Here is a 16046-nt window from a genome sequence, read left to right as displayed (position 1 = left end):
ATGACTGGACTGTGGACACGAAGTGATTTTCAATCAGGATCATCCTCCAAGCATTCCTGCTCATTCATATCTGCCTCAAATTGCTGGTAAATACATAAAATAGTTACTTGCTAATCATTTCAATGCACAATCCTTTTCTTGGCTCCCTTCCTGTGTCAGGGTGAGCACTACACATTTTTATCCTAGCTACAATTTCATGTATCTTCAGGAAACATCCCATCTGAGACTAGCTTACGAATGTTTAAGAGCTGATTATTGTGCTTTAATGGAGACTGTGTTGTTCAAAAGCTAAGAATCCAACATGAATGATTCCAAGTTAAACCAATAATATACGGTATATTCTCAGCCATTGCATGTGACCAATGTAATAAAAAGTAAACCAAAGTAGTGTCTTATAGCTAAGTGAATTCTAAAACAAATCCAAGCCCTTGTCCCAGCACGAAATTCTAGTTGATGCGTAAGTACACCCAGCAGTTTGGTATCAAATGAAATATATTCATAAGCCAGTTTATTAATAGGTATCAGTCCACTTATATTTACCAATCTAACTTGTACTTAAGAGAATACTAACTGGCCTATGTGCTTAAATTTACCAAAGTGATTTCTATGTCTTATCATATTATTGGAAAGTAGAAGTGTTATTCTGCTTTGATGATTTATATTTTTCTGTGTTACATCTGAATTTTAAGCCAGTAGATCATTTAATAATACCATTTAACTTATAAGCCTCTGTTGACATTGCAGTCAATAGTTTTGATATCTTTCAAAGTACAGAGATAAATGATAACAATGCTATCTTTAAAGTTGAAATGTTGAGACATGCCTAATACCCAACAAAATATACAATTACAGTCAAAGGAACATGAAAGAATAAGCTTAATCTTATGAAAAGCAAACAAAAATTCAGAGACTTTACTCATTTGAAACTTTGGGCCATTCACACACATACTTTGCTCTTTTTTGTAATCAAGCCCAACATGTTTATTTACTGTGTTCATTTCACAAAGATAATTAAGTATTTGCTTACCTGGCAAATAAGGGGAATTTTGTGCAACAGCATCTCAAATACCTTGGGAGGAAGTGTGTGTTTGAAAACTTTCAGAAGTTCCTGTGGTTGCCCACACACCAAAAAGGCATTGCTGAGGTGTTCAACCCCCATTTGATGTTCTCCTGAAACAAAGTTTACAACAAAATTTTAAAGTTCTTCAAAATGTACATTCTACAAATTACCAAGAAAGCACCAAGCATTAAAACTACACAAGCTTTTAAAACTAGACAAGTCTCAAAAAGAGTAAAGAGTATAAAGGGGAAATTTTTGAGCTGCCAATTAGATTCACTGTGGTCAACTTGCAGTGAGAACAACTTTGTGACCCTAATTGCTTTTTTCTTTTGTCTTTTTAGGGCAGAACCCATGGTATATGGAAGTTCTCAGGCTATGGATCAAGTTGGAGCTGCAGCTGCCAGCCTACACCACAGCCACAGCAACGAGGGATCCAAGCTGCGTCTGACCTGCACCATATCTCTTGGCAATGCCAGATTCTTAACCCACTGGTGGAGGCCAGGGATTGGATCCATGTCCTCATGGATACTAGTCGGGTTTCACAATGCTGAGCCACCACAGGAACGCCCCCAAATTACTATTTAAAAGTGCACTCTGCATTGGAAATGCTCATGTTCTGCAATGTGGGTATGCAAGAGGGAGGGATTGAGTTTTTTAAAAAGGTTATGAAACGTCTTGGTGTTTTAGTTTAATGAGATTTTAAAAATAGACTGTATTATCAAAGAAATGAATCAAGATTTAGTGCAACATGAATTACATATCCAGGGGAAGAAAAGAGATTGATGCACTTAGATTTCTAAGTGGTTTTGAGTTTAGGATAACATGAAGAGTGGAAATTAACAATGGACTTTCTATTTAAGCTAAAACATGGTATCACTTAGTCTCACTACCTGGTTTTAGGAAACAGAGGCAAAGATCAGTGAAATAATTTGAGGTTTCAAAGGTAATTAAAATGCTAGAATTAGGAGTTCCTAATTCTGTGGCTTAGCAGGTTAAGGATCTGGCATTGCCCCTGCTGTGGCACAGGTTTGATCCCTGGCCCAGGAATTTCTACATGCTGCCAGGTGCAGCAAAAACGCCTGAATTAGTAATAGAACCTAATTTTCTAAACCCTGTGACTACAGTGTGCTGCCTCTCTTCAGGTGTATCCAATAATAGATGAGATTTTGACATATTTAACATAAGTAGGAAAAAACACTTTGTATAAAACCTTTCAAAGAAAGAAAAATATATAATAGTGCCTGCTTTTAAGCTGATGGTACTAATGTGACCCAAACACAATAATCAATTTGGTTAATTAGGTCAACCAACCAATAAATCAAATCAGCTAGTCAGAAATTTCTATAAAATTTTTTGGCTCTTTGGTCCTTCTGGTTATATAGCCACAAACACAATTGAGAGGGCTACCTGGCAGCAAAGTAGTGAAAATAGGGGTGGTTGCAAAAGGGATTGGAGATTAGAGAAAACTGGGTGAAAAATTATTCCATCAGAACACTGGTTCTCAACTAGTGTATTGTAACAACCTACAGAGGTTTAAAGAATACTGATGCCTAGGTCCCACCCCAGGGATTCTTATTTAATTGGTCTGGGGTTTGGTGGGGATTTAAAGAATAAGCAACCAAGATAAGAACTGCATTAGAAGTAAAATACAGTGAAGTATATAACCTTAAAAGTGCTAATTTGGGGGGGGGGGGGGTCACAAAAATAATGTTATTGTCTTAGAAATAAAGATTTTTAACTCAAGTTTACAGTTTTTGTTTTCATCATCTCAATATTTGTAACATATCCACCTCTAACTATACTATTATATGATAGCTCCTAAAAATAAAATGTAATAAATTATTTTTCTTTTTATTTATAATCCATAATCTTCCACTCCATATTTACACTCAAAAAATGTTAAGGCTGAAAGGTTCCATTTTTATATTATCTACCATCATTTCACCTACAAATAATGTGAATTTTCCTCAAGTCTTTTTTTTTTTTTCTTCTGGCCACACCCACAGCATGAAAAAGTTCCAGGACCAGGGAGCAAACCTGAACCATACTAGTAACAACACTGGATCCTTAACCCACTGAGCCACCATGGAACTCCACAGTTTCCTCAAATTTATCTGGAGTTAGGTGGGGATAAATTATAATTCAAAATACAATTCATGGTCATTAAGTGCAAGGTGCCCTCACAGGTATCACTATATTAGCTACAATCTAAGAATGGTCATTCATAATAATTTTACCATCAAAAACAAGTAATTATTGGATTTCCCTTGCAGTACAGTGTTTTAAGGATTTGACATTGTCACTGCAGCATCTCAGGTTGTTGATGTAGCATAGGTTTAATCCCTAGCCTGGGAACTTCCACATGCCATGAGTGTAGCCCCCCCCAAAAAAGTAATTCTTTTATTAAGAATACATTAAGGCAGGAAAATTTTCATAAAGCAGTTAAATTTTTTTAAGTTTTGAATCATACAACATTTACTTGGGAAACTCATTTATTTAGAACTTTATCTGATAATAAATGAGGTGTTCCTGCATTTGTCTTTGCTTTTCCATCTGCCCACTGCCAAGACTGCAACATGAACCCAAACATTATAACATAGTGGAGCTGGACAGTGTGATGAAGTGAAAATGCTGGGAAAGATTCTCTTTAACTGAAGCAAGTTGGTTAATACATCCAGCTAGTTATATGACATACAAATACCAACCCATAAATATTTCTCAAATTACCATAAATAACTGCTTACAAAATAATGTTTACATTCTTACCTCTGGACAACCAAAATTCTCCCATTTGTACCTCTTGCAGAAAAAGTTCTTGTAATTTTTCATTCTTTGCTGGATCCCACAACTAAAAGAGTCACAGAATATTTAAATAAGTAATGAATATAAGGCATTATGGTTACTGACCAAAAGTATTTAACTTTTATTTTATTTTTTTGTCTTTTTGCTATTTCTTGGGCCGCTCCCGCAGCATATGGAGGTTCCCAGGTCAGGGGTCGAATCGGAGCTGTAGCCACCAGCCTACGCCAGAGCCACAGCAACGAGGGATCCGAGCCACGTCTGCGACCTACACCACAGCTCACGGCAACGCCGGACACTTAACCCACTGAGCAAGGGCAGGGACCAAACCCACAACCTCATGGTTCCTAGTCGGATTCGTTAACCACTGTGCCACGACAGGAACTCCTTAACTTTTATTTTAAAAGCACATTTTGAGGAGTTCCCACTGAGGCTCAGCAAGTTAAGGACCCAACATTGTCTCTGTGACTCTGTGCAGATGCAAGTTCCATCCCTGGCCTTGATAAGTGGGCTAAGGGTCTGGCGTTGCCACAGGCTGCTGCATAGGCCCCAGATGTGGCTTGGATCCAGTGTTGCTGTAGGTATGGTACAGTCCTCAGCTGTAGCTCCGATATGACCCCTGGCCCCGGAACTTCCAGGTGCAGCCCGGAAAAAGAAAAAGAAAAAAAAAAAAGCCACATTTTTAATCTAGTCCTGAAATCCGAAGTGTGACATGTGGCGTTTGGGGGTCTTTTTATTTTTCCCTTTTTTTTTTTGGTTGTTTTATTTGGGGCTTGGTAGGTTTTTTGTTTTTTGATTTTTATGGCTTTTTAGGGCTGCACCCAGAGCATATGGAAGTTCCCAGGCTGGGGCTGAATGGGAACTACAGCTGCAGGCCTACACCACAGCCACAGCAACATGGGATCCGAGCTGAATCTGGGACCTACACCCAGGTCACAGTGACACCGGATCCTTAACCTACTGAGTGAGGCCAGGGATTGAACCCACATCCTCATGGATACTAGTCGGATTTGTTTCCACTGTGCCACAACAGGAACTCCTGGGGGTTTTTTTTCAGCTCAAGTTGCCCATTCTCCTTGCTTGGCTGATTCTGTAATAAATTTTTCTTGACTCCAATCTCAAAAAAAAAAAAAAAGTATGTCAAATGCAATTGTTCTTTATAACACTTAACGTAATTTCTTGGAGTTCTCACTGGGGCGCAACAGGATTGGAGGCATACTGGGAGCACTGGGACACAGGTTCGATCCCTGGCCTGGTACAGTGGGTTAAGGATTGGGTGTTGCTGCAGCTGTGGCTTATGCTGCAATTTTGACTTGGATCTGATCCCTGACCCAGGTACTCCATATGCTGAAGGGCACCCAAAAAGGAAAATAATAATATTAATAATTTCTTAAAATGGAGTTTAGAATGGATAAACAACATCCCGTTGTATAGCACTGAGAACTAAATCCAATCTCCTGAGATAGACCATGATGGAAAAGAATGTTTTTGTTTTGTTTTGTTTTTGGTTTTTGGTTTTTTTTGTTGTTGTTGTTGCTGTTGTTGCTATTTCTTGGGCCGCTCCCACGGCATATGGAGGTTCCCAGGCTAGGGGTCGAATCGGAGCTGTAGCCACCGGCCTACGCCAGAGCCACAGCAACGAGGGACCCGAGCCGCGTCTGCAACCTACACCACAGCTCACGGCAACGCCGGATCGTTAACCCACTGAGCAAGGGCAGGGACCGAACCCGCAACCTCATGGTTCCTAGTCGGATTCGTTAACCACTGCGCCACGACGGGAACTCCCCGAAAAGAATGTTTTTAAAAATGTACATATATGTATAACTAAGTCACTTTAGCACAATATAGTAAATCAACTATAAAAAAAAACAAAATTAAAAAAAAAACAGTTACAATTTCAGACAACAAAAAATTACACAGCAGGCACTGGCCATGACATCACCATGCACATCTAATTGCCTTCCTGGATGATACCTTATTAAACCAGCATATCCAACATCCGCCAGCCTGCGTTAACCCACTAAGTGAGGCCAGGGATCAAACCCACAACCTCATGGTTTCTAGTCCGATTTGTTAACCACTGAGCCACGATGGGAACTCCAAAATCAATAATACGTTAACAATGAAATACAACGTCTTCTAGGGCTCAAAGTACAGAGACATTCCATCTATGTGGGAGGTCAAGGAAAGCTTCTCAGAAAAGATAGCATTTGAAGGCAGTTCCCTTCGTGGCTTAGCAGTTAGTGAACCCGACTAGGATCCATGAGGATGCAGGTTCGATCTCTGGCCTCACTCAGTGGGTTAAGGATTTGGCATTGCCATGAACTGTTGTGTAAGCCGGCAGCTGTAGCTCTGATTCAACCCCTAGCCTGGGAACTTCTATATGCCATGGATGCTGCCCTAAAAAAAGCAAAAAAAAAAAAAAAGATAGCACTTGAGATGAGAACCTCAGTGAAAGTCTGATGAAGAGGACAAGTAATGCAAAATGGCAGGGAAAATATCATGTGAATCTGTATAGCTGGATTATGACACAGTGGATAGAGTAACAATAATAATTATTGATTACCAAAGGCCAGTTATGCATTGATAACTTTCCATGTATTATTTCTAACCCTTAGGAAAATAAGGCTGTCAATATATAAGGCACCAAAGCTTCTTAGTCTTTCATGTGCAGAGTAAGGAGCTACTGCAATGAGTTATATATACAGAGCTGAGGTTTAGAAGGAATTTACTCTGACAGCATAAAAAGAGAGGCAGAGAGACAAGTCAGAAAATTACTTCAATTTCCTGGGTGAAAGATAATAAAAGCCTGAAGTAGTACAGGAGCAATGGAAATAGAAAGGAAATAGGAAATGAGATAGAGAACAGAAAAATAAGAATTGGGGATTGATTGTGGAAGATGAGGTTGATACTGAAGCCAGATGAGTCAGAGTCAAAGCAGGAAGGCTAGCAATAGCAGCAGCATCACAAGGAAACAGTGGAGGAGCAGTGGCAATGGCTCACATGATGATGAATTGACTTCTGAACACATACAGTTGAGGTGCCAACAGAGCATCTAGGCTGCAGACTCTGGCAGGCAGGCAGGCAAAACTGGGGCTCCAGGTCTACAGCAGCACATTTGAGATCGCTTATGGAGAAAGGAAGGAGTTTCCAGAGAGAAGAGGAATTATGCGGAATCTGAGAGCAGTGTTTCACAAAGAAGCCATTACAACTACAGTTTTCTTGGGCTCCACCCAGACCTTCTAAATCAATCTCTATGAGTACAGCCCAGGAATCTGCCAAAAAAAATTTTTTATGGCCACACCTGCGGCATATGGAAGTTCCCGGGCCAGGGACTGAATCCAAGCTGAAGCTGAGGCAATGCCGGATCCTTTAATCCACTGCACCTCCTTGCTACCCAAACCACTGCAGTCGAGGAATCTGAAGCTCCTCAGATGCTTTTATAAATCCTCAAGTCTGAGAATCACTGCCCCAAACCCGTGGGCTACCTCTGAGCTCCTAAATCATAATAGCTGGTCCTTGGGTCAAATAATCTATATTTTAACAAATGCCCCAGGTAAATCTAGTGCAGAATGACCACAGACCAAACTTTGGGAAACAAAAAGGACACGGATTGAGGATGAAGAAAGATCCTCTAAGAGATGGGGTGAGACATCTCTCAGCGCCTTTGCTTTATTCATCTAGAAAACTAGAAGAACAGAGTTGTTATGAAAAGAAATTTGAAAAATTCCTGCTTCTGCCTCTTCCTCAATTGAAACAATTCACAGCTTCATTATTTCCCATCTGGACTGCCACTGTTTTTCCTATCTTTGACTTCCCTCCTCCACTCCATACTCCAAAAAATAAATATATTAGCTTCATTTTCTGAAATAAAGTCACCATAACTGACAGAAAAATATCAAACCATTTTGATTTGGCATTCAAAGCCCTCCACAATAAGGCACCAAACCACAACTCAGCTATCTCTGTGGCCATGACGCTTTGAATATGGCAATTCTGTGGTCTGTGCCTCTGCACAAGCTGTTTCGCTCTGCCTACAATAAACAACAATATTCAACAAATATGTGCTGGGCACCTACCATGTACCAGACACTGTCCTAGGCTTTGGAAAGACAATGAAGAATAAAAACACAGATGAGGTCTGCTCTCATGGAGCTGATGCTAATAAACAGAAAGCATCTATCAAATAATCACACAAACAGATGAGGTAACAGCAACCACGGACAAGGGCAGTGAAGGAGAAGGACTATGCCCCCACAGAAAGTGCTCCATCTCCACTCTCATGCCCAGCTTTGAATACTCCCTACCCTGCTTCTTTTTTGTTGTTGTTGTTTTTCTTTTCTTTTTTTGTTTTTTAGGGCCAAACCCACAGCATATGGAGGTTTCCAGGCTTAGGAGCAAATTGGAGCTTCAGCTGCCAGCCTACACCACAGCCACAGCAATGCCAGATCCGAATCGTGTCTGTGACCCACACCACAGCTCATGGCAATGCCAGATCATTAACCCACTGAGCAAGGCAGGGATCAAACCCGCAACCTGATGGTTCCTAGTCGGATTCATTTCTACTGCACCATGACAGGAACTCCTATCCTGCTTTCTTAACCATGTCAAACTGTACCTTTTCTAAGAGACTCCCCAGAAATCTCTGACTCCTGTTCTCCATGACCCTTTAATCTAATCATGCTCTCTGGACAATTCATCTCACATCTCTCATCACCAGTTGCCAGTGCCATCACTGCAAATAAGGACTGTGATTACTTCTCACCTGCACTGCTGTAATGACTTTCTTTTCCTCCAGACCATCTAGCACACTCCTGCCTGATCTAATCTACAAAGGTTTTTTCTTTCCTTCTTTTTAAAAAGGATTCCTGATCAGCTCTTCAGTAATTCCCCCACTGAATCTGAATTCCTTAATTTGGCCTTTAAAGCCTTCCCTAAGCAACCCCACTTAGCTCTCCAACTTCCCTTCCTACTATCCCCCACTGTGACTCCTTTGTCAAAATGATTTACTGAAAAGGCCTGGCAGATCCCTTTTTGCACCTTTATATAACTTACATTTCCCTTCATCCTGAATGTTATCTCCCCTGAAACCAGGACCCAAATTTACATCTTCCCACACTCAGTTCAATGCCACTTCTTTTCCAAACCCTTCTGTAAAGAATTGCATCTTCCAAAGACGGCCACAGTAATAGTCCCAACCCCACATGCACTTCCAGAACCTAGACACCTCTATGAAGAGCTGGAGTCAGAGTTCCTGTCATGGCACAACGGAACCGAATCCGACTAGAAACGATGAGGTTGCAGGTTCAATCCCTGGCCTCACTCAGTGGGTTAAGGATCCGGCGATGCCATGAACTGTGGTATATAGGTCATGGATTCGGCTCGAATCTGGCATAGGCCGGCAGCTGTAGGCCCGGAGCTGTAGCTCTGATTTGATCCTAAGCCTGGGAACCTCCATATGCTGTGGGTGCAGCCCTAAAAAGACAAAAAAAAAAAAAAAAGAGCTGGAGTCTACTTCCTCTCCCCTTGAGGAACTAAGTGGGCCTCAATGCCGCAGAAGAGGCACCGCCTGGCATGCTCCCACTGTTCTCTCTCTCTCTCTCTGAAACATATGTATATTACACTGACCCTTGAATAACAGGAGTTGGAACTGGCCAGGTCCACTTATACAGGGGATTGTTTTCAATAAATAGGCACTATCGGAGCTCCCACTGTGTCAGAATGGGATTGGCAGCATCTCTGCAGCATCACGATGCCGGTTCAAGCCCTGCCCCGGCATAGCGGGTCAAAGGATACAGCAACTGAGGGTGGGATTTGATCCCTAGCCTGGGAACTCCATATGCCATGGACAGCCAAAAAAGAAAAATAAATAGACACTACAGTGCTGCATGATCTGCTGTTGGTTGAATCCTCAGATTTGGAGCCACAGATAGGCGCCGGCCAACTATAAAGTTATATTCGGATTTCTGACTGGGAGAAGGGTTGTTGCCCCAACCCCACCCCCACCCACTTTGTTCAAGGGTCAACTGTGTGTATACACACAAACACACACCACTTGATTATATACACTTGCTTGCCCTGCATGATCCATACTGTGAGCAAGACCATGCCGCATGGAGAGGATGTGTGTAGGTGTTCTGTCCAATAGTCCCAGCTAAGTGCAACAGCCAGCAGTAACTGCCCCAAGTGTAAAGAAGTGAGCTTTCCGAAGACCCCACACCGCGCCCTGGGGCCAACCTAGCCGAAGCTGAGTGCAGCAGAAAGGTGGTATTCCCACCCAGCCCCGCTGCAACTGCAGATTCAGGAGCAAAAGAGATATATATATTTTTTTTTGCCGCTATTTCTTGGGCCGCTCCCACGGCATATGGAGGTTCCCAGCCTAGGGGTTGAATCGGAGCTGTAGCCACCCGCCTAAACCAGAGCCACAGCAACGCGGGATCCGAGCCTCGTCTGCAACCTACACCACAGCTCATGGCAACGCCGGATCGTTAACCCACTGAGCAAGCGCAAGACCGAACCCGCAACCTCATGGTTCCTAGTCGGATTCGTTAACCACTGCGCCACGACGGGAACGCCCAAGAGATATTGTTTTAAGGCACCAAAGCAGTAGGTAGCAGCTACTACCCATGGGGCGAGGACAGAGCGTGGTCCCGTCCTACTTAGTAGGTAGTAGGTAAATAGAACATGGTAATGTTTGATAATCCTGCCCTGATTGTGAACTTCTGCCCGGTCCATGATCCTCCTGTTGATGGGAGCTAGTCTCCGCCTACTGCTAACTTCTGTCCCACCTAGAACAAGGCCTTATACACAGCAGGCCCTCCAATGGGCCTGGACTGACAGAATGAATGAAAAGTCACAAAAGAACCTAAGAACACCATGTATAAGAGATGAAAAGAGTTAGCTGGACCAACAACCAAGATGACTGTGAGTATCTTCAAAACCGATCACTCGGGGTTCCCGACCTGGGCCAGAAGTAACCAACCCGACTAGTATCCATGAGAATGTGGGTTTGATCCCTGGCCTCTCTCAGTGGGTTAAGGATACAGCGTTGATATGGCTGTGGCGTAGGTCAGCGCCTGCTGCGCCTATTCAACCCCGAGCCTGGGAATTGCCATATGCCTCACCAACCATACAAAGCCAAAAAAAACAAAACAAAACAAAGACTCAAATTCCTGCCTGGGTTCCCAAGTGTCAGGTGTTGCTCAGGGAGGGCAAAGTCTCCTCTTTCTTCTTTGTTATAAACTAAAAGAAACGCCTTTTTCTACCACGTTTACTGTACTGCTGCCTTTTCATGACCCCAGAATGGTTCTTCCTTCCTTCCCTTCCTTTCGGAAGCTCAACCCAGGCCAAAAGGCAGCGGACTGAAGGCAGGCAGAGGCGCTAAGGCATGACTGCGCAGGAAGAGGTACGGGGCCTGGGGCCCAGCGAGGACCCGCACCGGCGGGAGGCTACTCACTGTAACGCCACCTCGGAGTCGCTAAAGCACTTCACCTGGGCGCCTCGTCCCTCAGCCTTCTGTTGCTGGGCTCTTCTTTCTGCAAACACAACGCCGCACGTGCTGGTCTGTGGTCCCGACGCCGGCGTGCGCCCCGCGGGGCCCTAGGCGGCGGCATCCCCGCCCGCGCCCCGTCCTCGCCCCATGGGCCGGGTCGGCCCCGCCGCGCCCCGCCGCCGTCGCACTCACTTTCCCGCAGGCGGCGCTTGAACGCGGGGTCGCCACGCCGCTTCCGGTCGAAGTAGACGCAGTAGCCAAAGAAGGCGACGGCGCCACAGGCTGTCAGGGCTGCCAGAAGGCCGAGGACAGTGCGGACGCCGGGCATCCGGCCGCGGGCAGTCCCACGAGCTGAGCGTTGAGCGCGGAACCGCGAGCGCGGGAAGCCCAACCCGCCAGCAGGGGGCGTGGGCGCGGTGCCCATCGTGTCCTCGGAGCTTCCCCGGCGCCTGGCTGCCGGCGTGAGCAGCGGCGCGTCGACGCCTTGCACTGAGGCTGGCGCGTAGAGTAGGAAACCGACGGTCAGAGAAAAGGTGTGTGGGAGCCTTGCAGATAACAGAGTAACAGGGCTAGATTTGTTCGAACCCAGATCGGTCGCACTCCAAGTTCTGAACCCCTAACCCAAACTTGCCCCAGTGCCTCTGCTTACGACACCTAATTGGGCAGATCCCAGTATGTCAGCAATCTGGCCAGCTAGGGAACTGATCCTCCTTAGGCCTCAGTTTCCCCAGCTGCAAATTTCAGTCATAACTCAATGGTGGGCAATTTCTAGCTCAGACTTCTGCCCACCGAGCACCTGGGCCTTAGTCCATACTCTCCAACCTCCTTAGCTTTATCACCTAGAAGAACCCAGCTGTCCACAGTTCCCAACCTGAGCTCAATAGCAGAAGGAAGGCGGCTTGTTGAAGTAATGGTAAGCATAATTTAGCGTGGAAAAAAAAAAAAAAAACATTAATTTGATGGGCCGGACTTGAGAGCCAAAGGTTCCAGAGCAAAATCAACTGAGACCCATGATTCTAGTCTAGGTGCTTTTCTAATATTTGACTTATTCAGCAGACAGGGAGAAAGGAGGTAAGACTTCCTCCCAAATACCCAAGAGAAGGCATAAGCCAGGTAAGACCTAGATTTATCTTTTTTGGTTGGCTGGTTACTTAGCAATTTACCGATATTACTAGCATTTGCAAAGCAAGGTGATCATCTCTGCTGTGACTTCCATTGGGGTTGAGAAGCAGGCCAGGCCTTCACCAGTGAAGAGTAGGCAGGTGTAAGTTATACATAGGTCATTGTTTTCTTGAGTACTGTATGTTTCTTCCTATAACTGTCCTCTTTGGGAGCTTGCGCTATTGTTAAAACCTGATTGTGGAGTTCCCATTGTGGCTCACTCTAATGAACCTGACTAGTATCCATGAGGAGGCGGGTTTGATCCTTGGCCTCGCTCAGTGGGTTAGGGATCCCCTGTTGCCCTAAACTGCAGTGTACATTTCAGGCGTGGCTGGGATCTGACTTGGCTGTGGCTGTGGTATAGGCTGGCTACTGTAGCTCAGAGTCAACCCCTAGCCTGGAAATTTCCGTATGGTGTGAGTACGGCTCTAAAAAGACAAAAAGATAAAAAATAAAACAAACAAAAACACCTAATTGTAGGAAGTTTTCTTGTAGTGAAGAGGGTTGAGGATCCCATGTTGTCACTGGATCAGCTTGGGCCCTATTGAGAAAAATACATTAAGGAAGCTGTGCAGTTCAAACTCATGTTTTTCAAGGGTCACCTGTAAATGGAATCATACAATGTGTATTCTTTTATTGTCTACCTCCTTTCATTCAGCATAATTATTTTGAGATTCATCCATGCTGCTTTATCAGTGGTTCATTTTATTGATAAATAGTATTCAAATTTGATTTTACTACATTTTTGTATAACTATTCATCTGTTCATGGACATTTGGATTATTTCCAGTTTGGGGCTATTACAAATAAAGCTTCTATAAGCATGTGTATGTGGGAATTCCTTTTGTGGCTCAGTGGTAACAAACCCGACTATTATCCATGAGGACGCAGGCTTGATCAATGGCCTCACTCAGTGGGTTAAGGATCTGGTGTTGCCATGAGCTGTGGTGTAGGTCTCGTATGCACATGAGCAGCTCAGATCCCTCATTGCTGTGGCTGTGCTATAGGCCACAGCGACCCCTAGCCCAGGAATTTCCATATGCTACTGGTGCGGCCCTTTAAAAAAAAAAAAAAAAAAAGAGGCATGTGTTATGTGAGACTTTATGTGACACATCTTTCCTGTTTTCTTAATACCTAAAAATGAAATGGCTGGATCATATAGTAGAAATATGTTAAATTTTTAAGAAACTGCCAGAATTTTTCCAAAATGGCTATACAGCTATATGAGAGTTCTAGTTCCTCCAGACTGTTGCCAATACTTGGCGTGATCAACCTTTTTTAATTTTAACATTCTAATAGGCATGTAGTGGATTCTCTCTGTGCTTTTATCTTGCATTTCCCTAATGCCTAATGATATTCAACACTTTTTAAAAACATTTTATTAGAGAAGTTTTAGATTCACAGAAAAATTGATTAAGTGCAGAGGGTTCCCATATACCCACGGAACCCACACAAGCACAAATGTCTCCTTCCCTCACTAGAATGGCCCATTAGTTATAACCAATTAACCTACATTCACTCCTCATTACCATCCAAAGTCTGTAATTTACCTTACGGTTCACTCTTGATGTTGTACAAATGGCAATGATTTGACAAAGGTATAATAACATGTATCCATCCTTACAGTATCATGCAGAATATTTTTTTTTCTTATCTTTTTTTTTAGCGCTGCACCCATGGCATATGGAGGTTCCCAGGCTAGGGGTCAAATTGGAGCTGTAGCTGCCAGCCTATGCCACAGCCACAGCAATGCGGGATCCAAGCCATGTCTGCAACCCACACCACAGCTCACAGCAGTGCTGGATCCTTAACACACTGAGAAAGGCCAGGGATCAAACCTGTGTCCTCATGATACTAGTCAGATTCGTTTCGACCAAGTCACAATGGGAACTCCTCATGCAGAATGTTTACAGGGCCCTAAAATTCTCTGCATGCCACCTATTCATCCCTCTCTCACCCCAACTCCTGGCAACACTAATTTTTTTACCGTCTCCATAGTTTGCCTTTTACAGAATGTCATATACTTAGAACCATATAGACTGTTCATATTGGCTTCTTACGCATATGCATTTAAAGTTTTTCCACGTCTTTTCATGGTTTAATAGCTCATTTCCGTTAGTGCTGAAGGATACTCCATTATCTGGGTGTACTGAAGTTTATTCATTCATCTATGAAGGAACATCCTGGTTGTTTCCAAGTTCTGGCAATTATGGATCATGTTCTTATAAATATCTGTGCAGGTTTTTGTGTGGATGTAACTTTTACCTCATTTCAGTATATATTAAGGAGGAGGATTGCTGGATCATATGTAAGAATATGTTTAGTTTTGTAAGAAACTGTCTTCCAGAGTGGTTGTACCATTTTGCATTTCCATCAGCAATGAATGAGAGCTCCTGTTGTTCCACATTCTTGTCAACATTTGGTATTGTCAGTGTTTTGAATTTTTGTGTTCTAATTAGGTGTATAGTGGTATATCTCCTTATTTTAATTTGCATTTCCATGATGACATATGATGTGGAGCATTTCTTCATGTGCTTATTTGCCTTGGACAATTTTCTTTCTTTTTTTTTTCTGCCCTGGCCTATTTTCATATCTGGTTGTTTTCTTTCTTTCTTCCTTCCTTCCTTTCTTTCTTTCTTCCTTCCTTTCTTTCTTTTGATGCCAGCTTTTTTTTCTAACTTTTATTAATGTACAGTTCATTTACAAGGCTGTGATAATATCTGCTTTACAAAAAAGTGATACAGTTATTGGTTGTTATTATTCGATTTTAAGAGTTCTTTGTATATTTTTGTAAGTCTGCTATAATCTGAATGTTTGTGTTCACTCAAAATTTGTATGTTAAAATCCTAATCACTAATGATGGTATTAGGAGCTGGGGCTTTGGGAAGGTGATTAGGTCATGGGAGTGGAGCTCTCATGATTGGGATTAGTGCCCTTGTAAAAGAGGCCTCACAGAGCAGCAACCCATCCCCTTCCACTTCAGAAGGCCCTCACCTTGATTTTGGACTGCTCAGCCTCTGCAACTATAGGAAAAAAATGATTATTAGCCACCTAGTTTATGGTACTTTTGTTGCAGCAGTCCAAACGGACTAATCAGATGTGTCTTTTGCAAATATTTCTCAGACTATAGCTTATCTTCTCATTTTCTTGATGAACACCATTTATATGTGCTTCTTTAACATTCACATATCTTCTTTGGAGTAGTATATGTTCAAACTTTAGTCTTTTTTAAAAAATTCATTGCTTGTATTTTACTATTGAATTTTTAGAGTTCTTTATATTGTCTGGATCCAAGTCCTTTATCTGATATATACTTTGAAAATATTTTCTCCCAGTTTGTTTGTCTTTTTTATTTTTTCCTTTGTATAGCCACACTTGTGGCATATGGAAGTTTCTGGGCTAGGGGTCGAATCAGAGCTGTACCTACTAGCCACAGCCCTAGCAATGCTAGATCTGAGCTGCATCAGCACCCTGCACCACAGCCTTAGCAACGCCAGATCCTTAACCCACTGGGCAAGGCCAGGGATCGAACCT

The 16046-nt window shown here is 43.0% G+C and overlaps 1 protein-coding gene across 1 annotated transcript; it reads right to left on the bottom strand.

The window, feature by feature from the left end:
• Positions 1-29: 29 nt before the first annotated feature.
• Positions 30-11710, bottom strand: TOMM20L (translocase of outer mitochondrial membrane 20 like). The gene is made up of 5 exons (XM_047767447.1): positions 11544-11710; positions 11351-11394; positions 3827-3908; positions 1028-1170; positions 30-83 (listed from the first exon to the last, which is right to left on the bottom strand). Exons 1-5 carry the CDS (start codon positions 11677-11679, stop codon positions 30-32), a joined length of 459 nt encoding a protein of 152 aa, XP_047623403.1. The 5' UTR covers positions 11680-11710.
• Between the last annotated feature and the right edge of the window lie 4336 nt (positions 11711-16046).

This window comes from Phacochoerus africanus, chromosome 2 (assembly GCF_016906955.1).
Source record: "Phacochoerus africanus isolate WHEZ1 chromosome 2, ROS_Pafr_v1, whole genome shotgun sequence".
Classification (NCBI taxonomy): domain Eukaryota; kingdom Metazoa; phylum Chordata; class Mammalia; order Artiodactyla; family Suidae; genus Phacochoerus; species Phacochoerus africanus.
The sequence above is the reverse complement of the archived record's forward strand: the minus strand, read 5'-3'. Positions and strand labels throughout refer to the sequence as shown.